Source organism: Macaca thibetana, chromosome 4 (assembly GCF_024542745.1).
Source record: "Macaca thibetana thibetana isolate TM-01 chromosome 4, ASM2454274v1, whole genome shotgun sequence".
Classification (NCBI taxonomy): Eukaryota; Metazoa; Chordata; class Mammalia; order Primates; family Cercopithecidae; genus Macaca; species Macaca thibetana.
In genome coordinates this window covers 2,543,863-2,566,494 of record NC_065581.1, presented here as the reverse complement: position 1 = coordinate 2,566,494, position 22,632 = coordinate 2,543,863, and the positions used below count along the sequence as shown (strand labels likewise).

General features: G+C 44.6%; 2 protein-coding genes across 4 annotated transcripts in view; both read left to right on the top strand.

Annotated features, from left to right (window-relative positions):
- MYLK4 (myosin light chain kinase family member 4) overlaps nt 1–16,874 on the top strand; it is a 106,973-nt gene extending 90,099 nt beyond the window's left edge. For all 3 annotated transcript variants that reach the window (XM_050787205.1, XM_050787204.1, XM_050787206.1), the window contains 6 exons: nt 160–230; nt 1,043–1,171; nt 2,117–2,269; nt 5,224–5,302; nt 9,054–9,128; nt 12,466–16,874. In XM_050787205.1, the coding sequence (XP_050643162.1) occupies nt 160–230; nt 1,043–1,171; nt 2,117–2,269; nt 5,224–5,302; nt 9,054–9,095 (474 nt within the window). In that variant the 3' untranslated portion in view covers nt 9,096–9,128; nt 12,466–16,874. The remainder of the gene's footprint in view (nt 1–159; nt 231–1,042; nt 1,172–2,116; nt 2,270–5,223; nt 5,303–9,053; nt 9,129–12,465) is intronic.
- The window catches only part of GMDS (GDP-mannose 4,6-dehydratase), a 1,107,103-nt gene that overhangs the window by 43,761 nt on the left and 1,040,710 nt on the right, over nt 1–22,632 (top strand). The gene's annotated exons all lie outside the window — the stretch shown is intronic.

The following is a 22,632-nucleotide window of genomic DNA, read 5'->3' as shown; positions in this document are numbered from 1 at the left end:
ATTAAAGGAGAAAGTGCCCACACGGACAAGTCCGCCCCCCCAAAGTGAGAGGCCTGATACGTTTTTTCTGAGCGTCGTTGTATTTTTAGTTGTGGTTCAAGGACAATTTGAGTGAATGATGGTTGTTTTCATTGCTAATGTGTCTCTTTCTCCTGGCAGCCTGAGAATATCCTGTGTGTGAATCGGGATGCTAAGCAAATAAAAATTATTGATTTTGGATTGGCCAGAAGGTATGTCTATTTGGACGTAGGTGTACAAACGGAGGTAGGGGACATGATGGGTGCCCTTTCTTTGCAAACATATATCTGATCTGCTCCTTGGTTTCATGATCTCATTTATAATTAATTTAACAGAAATTATTATGTTTGGCCTTAACTTGCTAAATTTGAGACTTGAGTGTTTAGAAGTTTCTATAATGCATGCAGTAAAACGTATAAAAAATTAAAACCTAATGCAGTGACGTTTATTAAATTAGAAGCCATTAATGTAGCATTTGCAAGTGTTTGTCCTCATCTTTCGTATTTGTTCCATCTGTACAGAGAAGATTTACTTTAAAAATATTAACAATGTAAGCAAGATTGCAAAGGGTTCTGGCACATGTAAGATTCTTACAAAGAGTTTAGGTGGACACGTTAACAATTCAGCATGTCAATGATGTGTATAAAATAGATGTTGTAAATTATTGCAGTACTCTGTTTATTCATTAATACAGGCTTACTCCAGTCATCCCCGTGTCAATGACTGTATCAGGTTTCCTCTTGTCATCTTCTATAATTCAGATGTTCTAATTATTCACAGTGGCTTCTCCCACAACTGGTTCAACCTATTAAGGTTTCCCAATATGAATTTTGACTTTTAAATTTTCTGGGACTGCTGTACAAGTTTTTGACACCCTTTCTTCGTTGTTTGGGTTCCTTTAATGTTTGTTTAATTGAAGTTTGCTGTAGGGCTGAAGTTATTTTGTCTCATAGACTGCATCATTTCAGTGTTCATGATTTTTGATTGACACTTCCATCCTCCCACTTTGTCTCTTAAATCGCAGATACAAACCCAGAGAGAAGCTGAAGGTGAACTTTGGAACCCCAGAATTTCTCGCCCCTGAAGTTGTTAACTATGACTTTGTTTCCTTTCCAACCGACATGTGGAGTGTAGGGGTCATCGCCTATATGCTGTGAGTAGCTCTCCCCGTCTCTGACCCTTCTCCATCTCCATGCTTATTTTCTGAGGTTTTGCCATTTTAAATAAAAGCCCCAATTGAGGTCCGTAAAAAATAAATAACACTGTCCCATCCTCAGTTGCTTTCTAGGTTCTGTTGAATCCTGTGGGTGAAAGGACTGAATTCTTTCCCTGCACATCATTTGGAAAAGTAAATGTGTGTCCTCTTCATTAATCACTGTAACTCCTAGGACACAACCTAAAAACCAAAAAATAATTTAAAGAGCTCACATGGCCCGGCGCAGTGGCTCATGCCTGTAATCCCAGCACTTTGGGAGGCTGAAGCGGGCAGATCACAAGGTCAAGAGATCGAGACCATCTTTGCCAACATGGTGAAACCCCGTCTCTACTAAAAATACAAAAATTAGCCAGGTTTGGTGGTATGCGCCTCTAATCTTAGCTACTCGGGAGGCTGAGGCAGGAGAATCACTTGAACCCGGGAGGCAGAGGTTGCAGTGAGCCAAGATCACGCCATTGCACTCCAGCCTGGTGACAGAGCGAGACTGCGTCTCAAAAAAAAAAAAAAAAAAAAAAAAAAAAAGCTCATATCCTGATCTGCTAAGTGACTCAGGCTAGCCCCACCCCTCAGAGATGACCTGCCTGGCGTTTGCCATCTGAGCATGTAGTAGCACTTTGCGAACTGTAAAGTGATTTAAAAAGGAAGCTGATATTCATATTCATATTCTGTTGCTGCTGTCTTTATTGCCACAGTTGTTTAATTAGGAGTTGGGTGGGAGTGGCAAGCATATTCTTGATTGCAATAATATATTATAAAATTATGCTTTCGGATTACGTTATTTTCCTTCTCTCACCTTTGAATGGCAGAACCAGAAAAGCAATCTGTATGGAAAGGGATTGAGGCTGTTTAAAAAATACTCACTCTGGACCCTGTGTCCTCCAGACTTAGCGGTTTGTCCCCTTTCCTGGGTGACAATGATGCCGAGACGCTGAACAACATCCTGGCCTGCAGGTGGGACTTAGAGGATGAAGAATTTCAGGACATCTCAGAGGAGGCCAAGGAGTTCATCTCCAAGCTTCTGATTAAGGAGAAGAGGTAACCCAAGTTCGTCCTGTGCTCTGGGCACGGTAGGGATGATCAGGAAGCAGGGCGTACCACCAAGGCTGTTAGAATTTATTCCCTCACTAACATCTGTGATGCTCGTGCAAAGTCATAGATAGAATGAGGTTTGATCCTCTTGACCCTCTCTACTGCAGTCTGGGACTGCTTTGGTCATGAAGCTACATAAACCTTTCTCCTCCTGCCATTTATCACGCAGCCATGGGCTCCTGCTGGGCCTCAGTTGACTCACTGTCAAAATGAAGGACTTAGGAGAAGTATTTCTAGGATTCCTTTCACCTCTACAAAGCTGTATATGGTTCTGTGTAGCTGAATCTTTAACTACCATTTCATTTGAGAACCTACTATGGTGGTTTGCCCATGATCACACCACCAGTAATTGGCAGAACGGAGGCTCAAACAGATAGTTCTCCTTCCCCGACGGCCACACACTTGGCTGTTATCTATTACATGGGCCTCTATTTTCTGTTATGCTAAAACCACATTAATTCAAAATTCAGTGGATGAAAAAGAGTGACACTGGAATATAGGGATTTGCGTTTTAGAATCAGAGCGGGAGAAGGGCATTGTGATTAACCCATCAAACACTCTGTTTCAGATGGCTTTCTACCTGAGCCATATAATGATTGAATCTGTTAAGACTTTCAGGACCAACAGCACTTGTCTTACCGTTTTATTATCTTTATGGCTTTAAAGTCACAATACACATGGCCATGGATCAACAGGTAGGAGGGTGTCACAGAGAGTGGGGAAACAGTGTAGGCAGGGGGTCTGGCACAGAGCCTGGCAAGAGATGCCTTCATTCAAGTGTCGCTCACCTACTGTGTGCCAGGAAATGTGTCATGTGTTAAGAATAGATGCACATCCAGTTCCTACCTACAGTAACTCACCATCTAATAAAAAGGATAGGTATTTTTTTAAAAGATGTAATAAAATGTGGTTAACACAAAGATAAGGCCAGAACTGAGTCCCTAGAGAATGAATAGAACCTAGCCAGGCTAGGAGTATCAGTCAGACAAGAGGGACAATTCACAAATAGTGGATTAATAATAATAATAATCTTGATGGAAAAGCACAATAACAGCCAGGGTTATTATTATTAGCACATTACCCTTCCCAAGGCAGTGAACAGATGGAAACTGTCAACGCTTTCAAATCTTCGGAGGACGAGAAATCCACATTTACTGCGAACCTGTTTTACACGTGTACTTTTGTGTGTTATCTTATTTGGCTTCTGGATAATCCTGTGGTCTGTGGAGACCATCATTTTACAGATGGGGAAACTGAGGCTGAGAGCAGTGCTGCATTCACATGGCCAGCTCAGAGCAGATGCAGAGGTGGACCCAGTGGGCTCCAGTGCTGCTCACTCCTTCAGTCTGAGGGCTTCATGAATGCCCAAGGAGCATCAGATACCCATCTGGGCCGATGGCAACAAGCTTAGAATTCCAGTCAATGCTTGGATGAAACTAAAGCCAAAAGCCAAACACCACTATCATAGAATAAATTTCTGGGGTACAAAAATAAACTTGAAATGTTATTAAAAGTTTAATTATTAGTACAATGTTATTGCTAACTTTTTAATAGCCAGATTTAAGAAGTTTGACCCTAGAGTGCAGAATCATCATTTTTCACCTTGGTCAGCCATTGGAAGGCTCTGAAGATCCAGAGCTGAAAATGTTTGACACTAAAGCAGAACCACACTTCCAACTGAGGTCGGTGGAAATCAAGAGATTTTTAAAAATTACCTCTGCCTGTTTTTGGCACTATAATGGTGATGTTGTCACCAAGTTCATTGACTGTAATAAAGACTTATCTCCTTTTCAAATCTTATACTTAAATATTTTGGTATCTGATGAAGCGATTGCATTGAAGCAATCCTACACACTGAAGCTTCATTAATGCTTGGAACTACCTCTTTGACTTCAGACTGTTGCAGTCACTTACAGATTTTTTTTTTTTTTTTGAGACGGAATCTCGCACTGTCGCCTAGGCTGGAGTGTAATGGCACGATCTTGGCTCACTGCAACCTCCACCTCCTGGGTTCACGTGATTCTCCCGCCTCAGCCTCCTGAGTAGCTGGGATTACAAGTGTGCCCCACCACACCCAGCTGATTTTTTGTATTTTTAATAGAGATGGGGTTTCACTATGTTGGCCAGACTGGTCTTGAATTCCTGACTTCATGATCCGCCCGCCTCAGCCTCCCAAAGTGCTGGGATTACAGGCATGAGCCATTGCGCCTGGCCTACAGTTTTTATTTTGAAAGGTTATTTGTTTTAATGTGATAAATCTTAGCACATCAAACAAATTTATAGAACTTAGAATTCGAATATAGTAAATCTATATTATTCTTCTTCATATTATTTCCCAAAATTGTATAAACCTTTGCTAGCTCCAAAAGGATATTGTTTCTTTGTAAAAGTATCTAATGGTCCCTCTCTTAATAATTACATCGACTCTATTTCCCTACCTATTTAACTCAAAACTTCTTAATTCAAAAGTTAGTAATATTTATTATTCAAAAGTTTTAATATGTAAACTGCTTTGGCAATCATCAAGAACCATTGTAGCATTTTGCTCTTACAATAATAAATATATATTTATCTTTCAACTGACTGATAGGAATCCACTTTACTAAGTTCAAATGTTATACTACAGAAATGGTTACTTATATTTGAAAGTAAGTGTTCAGTTATTAACAAGGATTTTCATTATTTGCCTTGTTTGTCTTTACTAATGTTTTCCTGATTGGATTTGATAGTCACCTATGCCATCACTGATAGCACACAATTCAAGAGAAGGCAGAACTGACCATGAGTTTGACATTCGGCCATCTGGTCTCCCAAAGGCAGAGGCTGGAGCTGAAATTGAACAGCAGATGCAGGCCTTCTTTGGTGTGTTTCTACTAATCACCGTCTGAATTTCCCTCTAGTTGGCGAATAAGTGCAAGCGAAGCGCTCAAGCACCCCTGGTTGTCAGACCACAAGCTCCACTCCAGACTCAATGCCCAGGTGACCACGGCTTCTTACTCTTCCTCTTTTCCTCCTGTCTGCCTGTCTTTTGAAGATCAGATGCTAGAATCACCTTAACCTTAAATAAGGTTCTTTCTCATTCCTTTTCTCACGGACTACTAATCTTGTGTGTGTATTAAATTACTTAAAATGCATTTTTAAAAATATTTATTTATTTATTTTTATTTTTTTATTTTTTTTTGAGGCAGAGTTTCATTCTTGTTGCCCAAACTGGAGTGCAATGGTGTGATCTCAGCTCACTGCCACCTCCACTTCCCGGGTTCAAGTGATTCTCCTGCCGCAGCCTCCCAAGTAGCTGGGATTACAGGTGTACACTACCATGCCTGGCTAATTTTGTAATTTTAGTAGAGACAGAGTTTCACCATGTTGGTCAGGCTGGTCTCAAGCCCCGACCTCGTGATCCACCCACCTCGGCCTCTCATAGTGCTGGGATTACAGGTGTGAGCCACTGCACCTGGCCTTAAAATGCTTTTTTGGGCAGTTTACATTTTAAAAATAATGTATTTGTTGTTTAATTGAGTATTTTCAGCACAACTGTTTATTATTAAATTGTTGTATCCATTATAAAATGAATTAATTCATTGTCTTATGTGCACATACATACAGACATATAACCTATAAACATATAAAGTTCTGGAGAATATATAGTAATATTCATTCAGGAGAAATATGCCTCCTTAAAACAGAATTCAGAATTCTAAATACCGTGCTCACCTGGTTTGGTCTGCTCTGGGCACCGAATCTAATTATTAGATAACTCGAATCTATTAGAATTATCTAATACTCAGCTTGGTCCAGATATCTATACAAGTCTTTGTGTAGGAGACTCTTAGACTACAGACTGAGTATGGTGAATAACCTAGCCCACTCTCTGTAATAACTTCTTACAATGAAATCTTCATCTACTCTCATCGCCTTAATTACCAGATGTTCATATTCCAACTTCCTCATCTGCCTCTTTGGCAAAGGTATCTTTCCTAAGCTGCAGAACTGTATGTCCATCTGTGTACTAGATGTTTCCACCTGGATCTTCCCACCCCTAAACTAATCTCATCTCCCTGCACCTCGCCTCACCATCAGTGATCCTCCTAGGGAAGGATGTCCTGGAGCGGTCTCAGCCAGCCCCCGCGCATCTTCTTTGTTTCCTTCCTCTCCCGCAATCCCCCATCTCATGTTTAATTTACCTCCATGTTCTGTACATGATATCCCCTAATTACCTCTGGAACCTGTGTATTTCTCTCCATTCCCATGGTTACCGTGGCCTGGGACATGCCTCCCTGAATGACTGCAGCCTCCTGACTGGCTTCTTGGCCTCCTTCATGTTGTCTCCATCCAAATGATTGTGGATTATATAATTAACACAGAAACAGATGTGCAATGCCCAAGGAACTTTACTGAACATCTAGGATGTTCAACTGGCAAGATGCACATATAGGCAAGACGCCATGCAAACCTTTGGGCCCACCAGGGACCTGTCTGACGTGCCTATCAGTTAGGGTGGCTGGTGCCCTGCCCTAGTATAGCATGGGTTTGATACGCTTTTGTTTCTTCCACCTTTGCTCCTCATCCTCTCCATTTCCTGAGGTTTTTGGAATGGAACTTTTTCACTGACCAACAAACCTTGGAATGACTATGCCTTCGGTACTCACTTTTTCCACATCCAGTTTTTATTGAAATTAACTTTACTTCTAAATTCAGCATCGGCACTAAGTTTTATTTGTGTCTGAATATACCTTTCCTTGATAATTGGTACTGATGTCAAGTAAAAATAGACTTATTACCTAGTGGGTACCTCATCCAGACTACATAAACTGCTTATTAGGGTTACCAACCTATTTTGAGCCAATTTTCCACCAATGTATTTTTATCCAAGCTTATTGGTGTCCAAATACTTTGACATGGTAGGATAGTATAGAAACCACAGCAGGTAATTAATGACATTGTACAGTTTAAAAAGTTTAAGAATATTTTTTAAACCATGTAACAACAAGTAAAATCACCTTTTGTATCCATCCATCTGCTGGTTCCTGAGGTGAATAGATAGTTCAAGAGTGATGATGGTTTTTTTCTTTTTTTAATGAAAAACAAATGCCATTTTATAAATCTAGTTATTACAGTTATAATTATACGGCATTGTGGAGGCACCCTTCTAACTGCTTTACAAAAAATACCTCCCTCACTCCTCATAGCAACCCATGAAACAGGCACATTAGTGTCTGTAGCTGAGAACACTCAGGACAGGGCTGAGCTCTGGAGTCCGGACAGAGCCTCACTGCTCTGCTCTCCTGCCGCTGATGGGCTGCTGGGTACCGGGGACCTGAGCGACGCTTCCAGAACCTTTCTTGTACCATACAGTTTTAGTGTCACTCAAAGTCAATATTCAAACTTAGTATATCTTACTTTTCAAGGAAATATTGAGACTAAAGTTTCCCAGAAGGCTTATTTTTAGAATAATCTTGGTTTTACAAAATCAGAATTTACCTTTAAGTTGAAAATTTAATTCTGATCCAAAACTGTTTACCATTTCAACCTAAATTCTATTGTTAAGTCTTTCGTGTATTTTTATTTGCCTCTTTTGCTTCGAGCTTAAAAGCACTTGCTATTTTGTAACCACTTGAGTAGCATATTGACTCTCACTAAATTTAAGAAGGACTTTTTTTTCTTAGAAGTTAACATCCGAGAGTTCTCTGCCCTCTGTATTATGCTCAAGGTGACATGCGATGACTCCCAGCCTTTCTTACGTCCCCAACCATCTGTGTGTAACCTGTTTCCATCAGAAGCAGCTCTCAGCTGGGGTGGGGCAAAGCACTCCCAAACTAGGAATCTACTAGAACTCAGCACCTGCTGCAGAATTAGCCAGGGTTCTGGGGCCAGAGGACGGAACCCGACACGAATTTGACATGGTTTCTTTCCCCCAGAGCTAAGAAACCTCTGAGCTTTCCTTCCCATTCTAAGTGTTGTGACCTTGGCTCATGCCCTTTCAGTGAACTAATAAAACAACCTGTGAACTGATATCCAACCTCTACTCACCCTCTTCCCTAATCTATCAAATCATTAGTTCCTTAATTACAGCTCAGACCTTGATTGAAAAAATCTTTACATGTTTCCTATGGTCCACACCAGACCCAACCCAATTGCAGTCAGGGCCTGCTCCAGGACGCCCCCAGCTCTTATTTTGAGCCTTGTCTCCACTGCTGCCTCCAGAGCAGCCCACAAGTCAGTACTTGTCTAAGGCCTGTATTAAATGCCCCGGCTTTTCTCAGTCCTTAAACTGGACTCTTTCTCTGTGTTCTTGAATCACTTTGTGGAATTCACATTATCGTTGTCTACTCAATTTGAAAACTTTTGGAAGAAACTGTTTCTGTGTCTGACTCATCTTTGCAGTCATCGTAGCCCCAGTATCGCAAGTGACAGGGCACTCTTGTGCTATATCAGCGTGAGTTTTGGCAAAACACACCTGAGTGTGATGAGGTGCTGAGCTGTTTGGCCCTGACTCTGTGTGAGAAGGAAGGGTCGTGTGACAGGGGCCTCAGGGGAGACTGGACTCTGAGATGGACTCCGAGGTCGGCCAGGGTGTCTGTCGGGGGTTGTCGGGAATGTAGGCTTCAAGAATCTCTCTTGAAGAGCACCTTCTACTCAGTAGCAAGTGATTGTCTTTTCACGTGTGCTCGTAGTCAGGGCCTGATGGAAACAGTCCTAATCCTTCCCACATGCCTTCTGCTTTCCCTAGAAGAAGAAGAAGAATCGTGGCTCTGATGCCCAGGACTTGTGACCAAATCGTCTACAGGAGGCACCCATTTGAAAGGTTAGTCTTGGGTCCCCTCAAGAGGTGTCTGTGAAGCGCCTTAAGAGACAGGAATAAGAAAGAAATGGAACATTTGCTCACAGACTATGCGGGAAGAAGAGCCGCGTTTTGGCTGGCGTGGAGGGCCCTGAAATCCGAATGCTGTGTTTGCACCCTGGCTCTGCTCTTTCTTGCTGGAGGAAGCTCAGTGCCTGACTTGCGGGTTGGGGAGAGTCTCACTTCCTAAGCTTGTTGAGTGGCTCCCATGAGAGCATCCAAGCAAAGCCCCGAAACCAGGGCCTGGTGCGTAGGAGGGATCAATAACCAGCTCAGGGGGTGCTGGTAACCGTCTGGGGGTAGTCCTTAGACAATGTGTGAGATCAGAGGAAGTGACACCCTCTTTTGTACAGATGGGGAAATTGCATCTCAGAGACTCAGAGACTAAATAACACCCCCACGGCCATGCAGCTTGTAAAGGGTGGAGTGTGGTTCCCTTGGGTGTTTCTGAAGCTGACGCCCACGTTTTTGAATCCCCTGAGCTGCTTCCTGATCTTGGCCTGCTCTACGAGCCCAAAGAATATCACCTCCTACACACACCCAGACACATGTGGACCTCCACCTAGCTCAGGTGTTTTTGGAATCATTGAGAGATGGGTTTACACATGAATACCTTCTTTGATATCAATAATCTAGCCCAATGTAGCCCTAAAGGCGAAGACTAACAGGCACATGTACTTACGAAGGACTCTAAGAAAACCCAACATTCATGTCCTTGCCGGGGGCCTGGACCCTGCAGCGAGTCAGCTCCCTAACCTTGGGCGGGGAGTCCACAGCCATTTTCTCAGCTCTGTGCATGGAACTGCACAGGGCTGATGACTTGTGAGTGAGTTCTTGCTGCTCACTGTGTTTTTTTTTTGTTGTTGTTTGTTTGTTTTTTGAGATGGAGTCTTGCTCTGTCACCCAGGCTGGAGTGCGATGGTGCTATCTTGGCTCACTGCAACCCCCACCTCCCAGGTTCCAGCGATTCTCCTGCCTCAGCATCCTGAGTAGCTGGGATTACAGGCACCTGCCACCACGCCTGGCTAAGTTTTGTATTTTTAGTAGAGACGGAGTTTCACCATGTTAGCCAGGCCGGTCTCAAACTCCTGACCTTAGGTGATCCGCCCGCCTCCGCCTCCCAGAGTGCTGGGATTACAGGGTGAGCCATGTGGCCCGGCCTGGTCTTCATCCTTTCTTCTGATAGGTCTGTTTCCGGGCCTGAGGTTTCTACCCAGGCAAAAATATCAAACCTTTTTGATTGTACATATTCTTGTAAGCTGCCTTGAATTTTTGTAGAATAAGATGGGGTAGAAATGAATCAGTACCTCATAGTAAAGGCCACACATCAGTACTAGGAAAACACTTGGCCTTTGGAGGAAAGGAAGCTTACATATGCCCCTGTCACTTATTTAGAAATCCACAAAAAGTGAACAGGAAGGCTTGTGCATTCTATTTACAAAGACCATTCTTCTTTGTCAAAAACAGCAAGGACATGAAAGTCTCGATAAGGTAGGAGAGAGTTTTGTTTCTTGTGAGGACAACCTGGAGCAAGAAAGGACCCTCGTGCCCCCAGGCCTAGGTTATGGCCCTCCGCGAGGTGCCCCAGCCCTGCTCTGTGAGTGCCTGGATCCACAGGCAACCAGGCTGTGTCCGCTCCTTCTCCCCGCCCCGCCTTCACCCTCTCCCCCAGAAGCAGTTTTGTCCCCAGCGACCACAAACCCCGAGGGTTTGCCACAAACCACCTTCCCACCATAAGGACTGGAGCCACTTTGGAGGCCTGATGGGAATGAATTCACTGGGTGACAGGGTTGCATTCCAAGGCGGGCCTGCTGCCAGGGTCTGGCGGGGGAAGAATGAGGAGGAAATGGTGATGGGAGGGGGTAGAGTCCTTCCACACAGACATGGGTGCTTCGAACCCGGTGTGATGGAAGACAACAGCAGCCTATGAAGTGATGGCCGTGCAGAGGACGAAGACAGCACATTTGGGCTGGCCTCGCTGGGGCAGCTGGGCACAGCCTCTGCTGGAACTGCTTGAGGAAGCCTGCTGACGGTCATGGAGCCGGCTGCCTTCCTTTCCGGCACTCTTCAGCCCCCTTGGCCTCAGAAATTCACCTGAGTCACACCACAGGCCAAGGAAGAATCATTTCAGATACACACAATCTGGATGCTTCTAGGCTGGGGTGCAGTGTCGTCAGCATAGCTCACTGCAGCCTCAAACTCCTGGACTCAAGCGATCCTCCTACCTCAGCCTCCCAAGTAGCTGTGAGAAAAGGCATGCACCACCACGCCTGGCTAATTTTTAAGTTTTTTGTAGAGGTGGGGTCTCACTATGTTGCCCAGGCTGGCCTTGAACTCCTGAGCTCAAGTGATCCTCCTGCCTCTGTCTCCCGAGGGACTGAGATTACAGGAATAAGAGCCCCCATGTCCCGCCTACCTTCCTACTTTAAATAAACAAATAAATAAATAAAACTTAATGTAAGATTTTAACTCTGGGAGCAGCCTCATTTGAGAAGTTAGAAAAAAAAAAAAGATTATTCTTCACAATAATATTCCCCGTCAGGATGAGATGGGTTTATGGCAGGATGTATTATGACGGAAACCAAATTTGAGATAATATTGATTTTAAAAATCTGGTGGTTGAAGATTATTCCTGTGGAAAAAGAAAAAGTTCCAGGCCGATAAATAAGGCATAATTCACAATGTCAACCGAGGCATATACATCTCCTGCAATTTGTCAGAGGAAACATTCCCAAAATCAGCCTGGTGGCATTTTGTTTCTGGTTACCTCTGTCGTAACTTTTGCCAACTTATGGGATATAAATTTAGGGTACTCCTCAGATCCACAGGAATGATGGCAGGTAGCCGTGTGCGGGCCCCAGGTCAGACGTGGTCATAAAGCCCATGGAAATGTCCCCACACCTGAGGCCACATTCTCACTTTGATGCTGGGATCAAGCTGACCAGATGGATGGAGTGGATGTACTTCAGACGAAACAAAGAGGCCTTGTCCTTCAATATTGCAAATAGTCCTAAAATATCTTGCACAAATTTACCCATGTAACAAACCTGCGCATGTACCCCTTGAACCTAAAATACAAGTTGGAAAGAAAAAAAAATATCTTGCACAAACTAAACATTAAAAAGCCCAACTCTGGTAAGTGGTGGCATCCATCAAGAGGTTTCTTTTTTTTCCCCGCTCACATACACACATACGTTATTAAAAAAAATCATCTGTGGTTTTCCTAAGGGGCACAACCAACTAATTATAATTTTAAAAGCCCTGCTGAATTAACAAGATTCATATTTTGTTTGCTTTGCAGGAAAACTGCTGCGGTTGCTGCTGCTACGAGAAAATTTTTTGAAAAATCAGCAGTTCTGATGCCTTGACCCCTATGATGATTGGCAGTCTTAGCAGGGGGAACCCTCGACCCTGAATTTGAACTTGAACTGGAGTGCCTCTGCTGCGTTCAGAGGACGCCCAGCGCTGCGGTCTGCTCTCAGGGCGCAGACACATCCCTGCACCCGGTGGTAGTGACGTTGGGAAGATGTTCCCTGCCACCTTGAGATTTTTTACTTCTAGAAAATTTTTTTTGCTCTTAGTCACTGGGGTAGGGGGCGCATTGTGTCTGCTATTTCTCAGATGACTACAGCCATGACACTTGAGATGTACCAGAGATTTCAAAACCGGAGGATGCATTTGGAGGGAGGAAGCTACTTCTAGCCATTAGACTATGCCTTTTGAAGGGGCAATTAGATGGCCAGAAAGAATTCTAGCTCCCATGCACCCTTGAAGACTTAGTTTCTCAGACTCTGCCATTTTGATTTGGTCTACGGTCACGTGACTACAATGGATAAATAATTTGCTTGCTGGAACAGAAGCCGTCTTTGAATTTCCCAACAAGAGGCATCAGCCACTGTGTCTTTCATTTATTCTTAATTGTCCTCAAAGCGCGTTTTCTTCCAAGTAGCTGATTCTGTTTTTCACATCTATACTCCCTGCACCCTTCTGACTGACAGTTCATCCCCACAAAACACATTGGTTTTGAGAGGTGATGCAAAAAGTATCTGTTTATGGTTGGTTGAAATTCTGACCTTTGGAATAATGTCAACAGTCACAAGAGGTTTCCTCAAGCCCCAGTTGTCAACGAAAAGAGACGGATCTGCACCTCCTGGAGCAAGACAGCACTGAGCTTTCAATGTTCAAGTGACTTGGGAAGTAACCTGCAAGCTTCTGGGTAAACACAAACAAACATTGACAAAGACCAAGTCCAGTCTCTCGCCCTGCTGTCTCACGGGACTCAGTGGTGGTGAAGAAATCACAGTCGGACACCAGAGGTGACGGCAACTCTGCGAGTTCACCTGCTGGACGTGAGAACGTTGGAATGTTCCACTTGGAAGGTTCCTATGCCTAGCCCATGTGCCATTTCACAGCAGATATGTTAGATGGGAAATGGCCCTGCTGTAGACAGTTATGGGGCCCAGAAAGGCACTGGGCTTTAAAGAGCAAAACGACTGTGTCGTTTCCACGTGAGGGAGAGGCAAGGAAAAGCCCCACAAAATTCCCATTACCCGCTCAACTCCAAGCTCACCACCCAGCTTCATGAACTTTCCTCACATTTTCCATTTCCAAATCACTGTTGCGTTGAATCAGCTGTGTTAATGCCTTTATTCTTTGTGTTTTGTTTGTTTGTTTGTTTTTGTTTTGACGGAGTCTTGCTCTGTCGCGAGGCTGGAGTGCAGTGGCGCCATCTCAGTTCACTGCAACCTCCGCCTCCCCAGTTCAAGCGATTCTCCTGCAGCCTCCTGAGTAGCTGGGATTACAGGCGCGTGCCAGCACGCGTGGCTGATTTTTGTGTTTTTCGTAGACATGGGGTTTCACCATGTTAGCCAGGATGGTCTCAATCTCTTGACCTTGTGATCAGCCCGCCTCGGCCTCCCAAAGTGCTGGGATTACAGGCGTGAGCCACCGCGCCCAGCCAATGCCTTTGTTTTTATCCATCTGTCCTTCTAAGCTCCTGTTGTCACAATAGCAATGAAAGGTATAAGAATTACTTGGTAGCCTCTTCAGGGATGGCCATTTCACTTTGCATCAGCCTTCCCCCATTATGTCTCAGATCCACCTAAGGAATCCTTCCTTACCACATGCCATGAATGTATGCAACATCCTTACTCTCATCTTTAAGGTAAGGAGGAAGTAGAGATAGCAGGAAATGTGTGATTTGGTGAAGGCCACATGCAAATTTTGTGGTCGTGCTAGTTATAAAACTGACTCCTTTCTAGCCTTTGCTCTTATATTATGATGCATTTCTTTTTCTCCTTTGGCCTTGCATTCATCCAAGTTTGGTTTCTTATGTTCCTGTTATGTGACTATGCTTCAAATGTTTAATTTAGTTTCCTTAACACACACACACACACACACACACACACACACACACACAAAACCCTGTGAGTGTTATATTACTATGCTATCTTTAGCTGATGCTATTCATTGAGTCTGGAAAAATACAAGCCAGTGCATGCATTAATACTTAGTTAGACCACAGAGAGCTGGCATTCACTCAAGTGCTAAACAGGACACGAGGGTCTGATTTGAAGCCCCTCGTGGCAGGGCGTTTTCTGTCCTGTGGTGTGCATTCTCTACCAAATCGAGCATGAGATCTTTTGCACGACATGCAATTTGCATCCACCTTCCCTTCTGACTCACGTTGGCAGATAAACTGTCCCCAGACCCTGCCACACACGGAAGAGACAGCTCAGGCCAAATACAGGCATGATTTCTTTGCCAAGTTAATCCACAGATGACCCTGCAGTGAGTGGGTGTGATTTTTGTTTTGTTTTGAGGTTTAGAAAGGAGACTCTACTTTGAAAATGGATCTTGTTTGATTCTGTAGTTAAATTTCCACATTTGGAATGGGACGGCATCTCCATGCCAGCAGGGTGCCTTTTAAATGAGTGCTGAGGGTAGTTTGCATTGCAGAGTTGATGATTACAGTCTAGAGTTACTTGAAATGGGAGATTATCAGTCTAGTGTTCATCCCGCCCCTGCTCCATGTCCTTGTGTGGCTGCTCCAGCGAGAGCTGGTAACTAGGTAGACTGCTGCTCTAATGGGAAAAGGGGGCTTTGCAAAGCCGAGGAATCAAGCCAGATGCGAGCACGGACGTAGAAAAGCTGAGTCTGACTAGACCAGGGCTATGGAGATCAATTTTTCCAGCAGGTCATTAGGATTTGGGAGGCTGTATTTCTCCTCCACCCTCTTAATGGATGCTATGGCTTTGCTCACTCACTAGGCAGTTCCCACTTTCTTTAGCAAATGGAGGAAATTAAGCACCGATGTGGCACTTCCCACTGCCTGGAGAGAAATAAACCTCGCAAATTATTAAGGAGAAGGCATGCCACATTGGTAATTTGGAAGACACCAACACTTACCCAGAATCTGTTGCTATTTAAAAATCACGGCGAGGAGGGCACATGTCACCATTTGTTACATTAGAAACTTTGGAAGAGACTCACCTGAACTAACTTGGGGAAACAGTTTCTAGGTTGAAGCTGGTAATACTTATGTCTGTTGAGTGCCATAAGTTTATTTTCAGTTATTTTGTCTAACTCGATGTTAATTTGCTTTCTTTCCTCAAAAATGTAAGTAGGCATGTGGCCATTGTTGTGGCTTGCTTTGATGTATGTTTGGAAAGATGTGTGAATACTTAATTTTTATCCATTTTGTGGAAATTAGCTCAGCAATTTTTTTCTCTTTTAAGAATCAAAATATGGATTTGATACTAGGAACACAATTTGCTCGTTATTTCATTCCTTTTTTGTCCCTTCTGCTTCCTCTGCCCCTCCCCCAGCCACCCAGCACGGGGTGCCAGTGTGCATGCGTGTGCTGGGTTAGTGTGTGCTGGGGGCCAAATGACAGAACCCTGGTTGAAAATCCACTTGTAAAAGCACAAGTGAGAGGCAGCATCAGGCCCCTGGAGGGCTGTGGTCCTCAGACTCGGTTCCCTCCTGTCCCCTGGCCTTCCTGTCATCCCTGCGCACTGCGGCATCACCACGGCCCACTTCTCAATGCCTGCAAAGCTTCGCCTTTGCTTCTGCACTCTCTTTTACATTTTTTTACTTCTTTCCTTTTTCTTAAGTTAGAATCCAAGTTTGTCTTCTTATCCGTCACCGTGCTCCCTGAAAGTCTTTTTGAGATTAAGAAATTTTCTTACCGGGAGGCAACTTTCCATCTGTCCTAAAGGGAAGTGGGTGCTGGGTTTATTAGATGTTGGGTTCCTAGAGTAAGATGACTTTCTTACATAGCTTGGAGTCTGCAGTTTCTCAATTAGAAGCGTTCTATATTTCTTTTTGCGCCATTTTAGTGGGCCATGCTTTGTATAAGTGGTCTTTCTATGGGCAGTTTCACCTTCCATGAAGGCTTATAACTCAACCACTGCTGCCCATTCAGAAGAGCAGAAAGCATCTGCTGTGTGGGCGTTCATATGTTACCTAATGTGTGTTTTGCTGTCGTCTCAGCTGATGCATGTCATTGAGTCTTTCTGACTAGGTTTATTGGTGTTGATAAGAAATTTAAAAAAAGGATTCATAACGTGGTGATTCTGTCTATTATGTATATTTTAAATTTCTGAACATAATTTCATTTGGCTGTTTTTCTTTGCTTTATAAGGATGTATAACAATCATGTATGTGTATTATATTGAAGAATAAACATGGACCTTATTTATCTTTTGATTAATGGGCCCAATCATTCAAAGACATTGTATTAGTCCATTCTAGCATCGCTATAAAGAACTACCTGAGATTGGGTAATTTATGAAGAAAAGAGGTTTTATCAGCTCATGGTTCTGCCAGCTGTGCAGGCTTCTGCTTCTGAGGAGGCCTCAGGAAACTTACAACTCCATAGAAGAAGGTGAAGGGGAAGCAGGCACAGTCTTCACACGGCCAGAGCAGGCTGGGGGAGAGAGAGAGAGAGTGCGAAGGGGGAGGTGCTACACACTTTCAGACCACCAGGTCTCGTGAGAACTCACTCACTATCACGAGAACAGCAAGGGGGGAATCCACCCCCATGATCCAGTCACCTCCCACCAGGCCCCTCCTCCAACACTGGGGATTACAATTCAACATGAGATTTGGGCAGGGACACAGAGAGCCAAACCATGTCAGACGTGGACTTGGCAAATACAATGCAAACTCCTTTACTTCAGGTCTAACATGTCAATTCCTGTGACATTCGGAACCCAAGCTACCTAAAAGGGCCTCACACTTACAGGGGCCCCAGCGCAGTCCACGGCGACACTGGCCAGCCACGTCGGGGAAAACAACTCTAATTTGAAGACATGGTGGTTCCAATGCACCAAGACAAGGTTCAGGGTGGCTTTTTTTCCCCTATTAATACAAAAATATCGACTTAGATTTATGTAAAGTGTCTAGTTTCAGAGGATGTTTAATAAATTATTAAGGCAATTAGTAGCAATTCAACCCCTTTCATGTCTGTTAGTGATTATTCCTTAAACACTGAAAAGTGTCTGCTTCAAAAGTCCCAAAGCTGAAGGACCTCAGTAAAAAGCAGCCACCACAGGCCCCATGATTGCTTTCTGGGCGTGTTTCTTGTCTGGAGATGGGTCTGTTCTCTCCCAGGCCTGCATGTGAGTCTGGGGTTGACACCTGGATCTAAGCCAACACTCCCCTCTCAGCCCAGCAGTGGTCAGCTCTCCCAGCGGCAACAAGGCCCCCGAACCCTGGCAGGTCTTGAGGTGGGCCTGCTGGATTTTCCATCGCCCACACTGCAGGCCTTAGGGAGGGACGGGGCTTTGTGTTCTCACATGAAGCAATCTCGTCTTGAATGTAGTCTTTTGCCACTCAGACTTCTAGGTGAGGCATTCTCATTTCTTCCCCACAGCGAGGAATCCTTGGCCCTCCCTCCATTATCGGTGCTTGGAGTCTGCAGTTTGCACATGACCACGTCCTTTCCCAGGAGCATATTCTCAGTGCTGGAGTTTCAGGGTCTGCGACTCAGCGAGAGGCCTCAGCCATCTTCTTCCTCCCTGGCCCTTCTTGGCCTCTCCCGGGGTATGGCGGATGGGGGGGTCTCCCTCACCACGCCCACAGAGGGAGGGCGCTGAACCCCTTCACCACTCACCTTCCCACTCCCCATTTGGAAACAGGACACCAGCCCCGCCTGTGATCCTGAGCCATTAGGAAGACTGGTTCTCGGTTCTCGCCCTTCAGTCATTTCTCTCTCCCACTCCTAATTTAGGATTTTTCCAAGAGGTTGTAATCAGTGCTCTCCAGACAGCACTGTGGGGACATCGGGTCTCATGAAAGATACTCATCTGAATTTAGCTGGCTCAGGACCTCACAGCTCACCTGCCTATTTCTAGGGACCTCCAAAATATTCTAATAGAAGTCTAGCATCCAGTGTGTCAGAGAGAATGGGCTCTTCTGGTAGGATACACCCCCACCGCCTGGGCACCTCCCTGCCACTTCCCTGGTCCACCCTGAGAGACACAGCTCCCCCTGACAAGGGTGTGGCTTCCTGGCATCCTGCAAGAGGCAGGCCCTCAAGGGAGCAGCAATGCTGTATTTCTGGAGTCCCCGTCGGCTAACACTGCATGCATAAGCCAGGCAGAAGTGCAGAGGTGCCCACCACTCAGCCTTGCCCAGACAGACCCAGGTCAGTGGCCATCACAACTCTTAGAATCTTCTCCAGAGCTATGAGAAGTGAAGGCAACAGATCTCCCCCCAGCCCCCATCACCTGCCTGCGAGGTGGTGTTTGGTACAATAAGAGCAAAAGGTTGAATTCTGCCAGGCTGACTTCTGCCACACACCGAAATGAGGAGCAGCCAGGACAGCCACAGTTAGACAAACTGCTGGGGGAGCCTAGTGAAGCCCCCGCTTTCTGGCCCTTGTAGCCCCCTCTGACAGCATCTTGCATGAAAGGTTGACTCCTGCCCCATCCACTCAGGAGACCATGTTTTTCTCAGTCACCAATTCATACTTCACGGCTGGGTCAGCCCTAATGATATCCTGCACACTCTCTCATATTCTACTAAACTATACTAGGATATTATTTATCAAATCATGAATAGCTACTGATATTTAAGTACCTGACTATGTTTCTAAGCTCTTTCTCCATATCACCTCCTTTAATACTAACAAGCCAGCAAGACAGTTAAACCCAATTTACAAATAAGCCCCTGAGAGTGAAGTTAAGTAACAGACCCAAGGACGTATAGCAAATCAGTAGAGGAACTGGAATTTTCACCCAGTCAGTCTGATCTGAAAGCTCATGCCCTTTATCCACCAGAAACAGTTTCTCACACTTTAATGTGCATAAGAATCCCCTGTGGATCTTGCTAATGAAAAGATTCTGATTCAGAAGTTCTGGGTGGGGCCTCAGACTCTTCCTTTTTATTTTTTATTTTATTTTATTTTATTTTATTTTTGAGGCAGAGTCTCGCTCTGTCGCCCAAGCTGGAGTGCAGTGGCCAGATCTCGGCTCACTGCAAGCTCCGCCTCCCGGGTTCACGCCATTCTCCTGCCTCAGCCTCCCGAGCAGCTGGGACTACAGGCGCCCGCCACCTCGTCCGGCTAGTTTTTTTTGTATTTTTTTAGTAGAGATGGGGTTTCACCGTGTTAGCCAGGATGGTCTCGATCTCCTGACCTCGTGATCCGCCCGTCTCGGCCTCCCAAAGTGCTGGGATTACAGGCTTGAGCCACCGCGCCCGGCTGACTCTTCCTTTTTAATAAGCTCCAGGTGACACAGCTGTGGCACTATCTGTTTTGAGTGAAGCTTGCAATTCTGATCACAAAGTCCAGCTGCCTGTCTAGTAGGATCAGATAACAGCATCCCCTATAAATGGCTGGACATAGGACTCAGTGGAATTCTAAGGCCTGGGACCTCTCCCAAGACTATAGGCTTCCGAGCTTGCTAGATTCTTATTATATAGAATTATATTATTATTATTATTATTACATTTGTATACTTCATTTCAGGGTGCAGGTATCTGTACAACATTTCTAGCCCACTTTAAACACTATTAATATTTCACAAATTTAAAAAACTTATTTTTTAGAATTTTCCGGTGTTAGACATAAGGAGAGAAGATGAGATTGTATAACCCAGTCTGCTTATGCTAATTTTAGATGCTACCTACCAACTGCTGGAGTGTACGTTCTTGATGAGGTTGACATTCTTTAAATGCTAACTAACTTCTGCGCCAGAGCATTTTATAACAAACCATGTACAAACTCATCCTGTTTGCCACAGCACCTCACACAATCCTTCCTGAAGAAAGCTCTTCAGCTCGGCCTTTTGGCCCCTCAGGTAGCTGGTGGAGGAACACACAAGTCCCTGAGAATGGGCCACAAATCTCCTTCCTCATCCCCGACTCCCGTGAAGGCTTGTTCCCCCAAAATTCACATCTTGGAAAGCCCATCAGGCCTGTCTGAATCCCTGCCCTTTACCCATAGTGCCTGTCCGCTTTCTAGAGTCAGCTGGCACCCATGAGTCACCACAGAACGATTCCACATGAGCACCTGCTGTCACTCTTAACAGTCTGACCATGCAAGGCCCCTCAAGCACCTGTGAAGCAGCAAGGAAGGATCTAGGGCCATGCCCATCCCTTCCAGAGAACTGGCCCTTCTGAGTTCCCATTTCTCTTAAAACTAAGATCCTGCAATTTTCTGTGGAGAGCTGAACTAGTGATGAGCAAATACCCTCCTTAAGTAACCATCTGGCTCCTTCCTCTCCATCCCTCATCCCCCATTGTGCTGTTGGGGGCCCTGGCGGGGATGCACTCATACTTCATAGATCCCGCTGGACTTCATCATTGGTGTACTGGACTCCTGTCTTTACAATCTCCAATCTCCTCCACACTGATGATCTTTTCATTTCTGAAACACAAATCTAATCAGATAACTTTAAAGGTTAGAAACTCAGGCTCAAAAAACATTGAATTCCTTAGCGTCATGTTTAAGATCCCTGTTCATGCCTTACTTTTCAATGTCATTTGCCACATGTTTCCCACCCCGCTCCACGCTAAAGACGCAGAAACAATGTCCTAGGCCTCCAGCAGGGTCCTAATACGGCATCCCTAGCCCAAGTTGGCCTACAGATGTGGATCTTTTCGGACACCATGATTGCTGAAATTTTGAATTTGAATGCGTTTAGAATATTCAGGCACTAATAAAGGTTTCAGACCAATTTGCAGTGTTATTTCTCTTTACCACAACTAGTGCCAGCAAAGACCATGACTGAGACAGGAGGATCCATTTCCCAGATGGCTCGCTTGCAGAGCTGGCAAATTGATGCTGAGATGGTTGGCAGGAGGCCTCCATTCCTCACCAGGCGGACCTCTCCATAGGGCTGATTGTGTGACAGCTGCTTCTCAGAATGAGTGATTGAGGAGAGAGTAAGAGTCTCAATCTTTTTTATGTCTTACCCCCAAGCAGCCGTCACACTCTCTAATTTCCACAATGCCCTGTTCAATGTGGGAGGGGACTACACAAGGTAAGAATAACAGGAAGTGAGAATCACTGGGGGCTACTTTGTAGGTCAGTGGTCCTTGTGTATCTCCAGCTCACCAATGACACATGTCCTTCTCCATGCCAGGCACAGTCACCTACTCTTGGATCCACCCTCTGGACTCTTGCTTTCACCTTCTGAGTCATTCCCCCTTTTCCATGAAGGCTAGTCTAATGTGTGCGGTGGTGTAGGTTTCTCAACTTACTTCCTGCTGGTGGAAGTTTGGGAGGACAGAGGCCTCTTTTCTCTTTGTGGTCGTTGACTGTGTCAGTCCAAACTGGTGGTGCTTCAAGCAACACAAATCAAAACTTTCTAGACCTCCTGTGAATTTTACTGGGGTTCACTTCATTAGACAAGGACTACACTCACCATTCACGATAAGCTCTTCTTTACGTTGGACTTCTGCTGGGTCTATTGAGGGCCAACACCCTTAAACACCTTAGAAACCCTGTTGTTTGACTGAATAATTCTCTAATGCACTGTCTTGAATATTTCTGAGGTCTTAACAAATAATTTTAAATTCTCAGCTTCGTGTTTAGACCTTGTTTTCTTTAGTGTCCTGGATTTGATCTTTACCTGGAAGTCATTTCTTAATTGTAGCATCATTTGTTGTCCCTAGAGGATGGAAGTTTTTTAAAAATTATTTTTTCTTTAAAAGTTCTTCCTTTAGCTTATCTCTTTCTTCTCACATTTTATTATAAGCAGCCAAAAGAAACCTGGAAGGCTTTCAGCACTCTTTGGAAACATCCTTAGTTAGATCACACCATTAATTAGGTAAATTTTCTCATTTGCCTATTATTACAGGTGACAGTGTTGCTAAACTTTCTACCACCAATATAACAAAAACCCTTTTTTCACCAGTTTCAAATAAAATTTTCCTCACTTTTCTCCAAACTCTCACTCACAACCTCCTCAAAGATCATTAAGATGTCATGAAACACTCTTCAAGCCTCTTCAAGCTT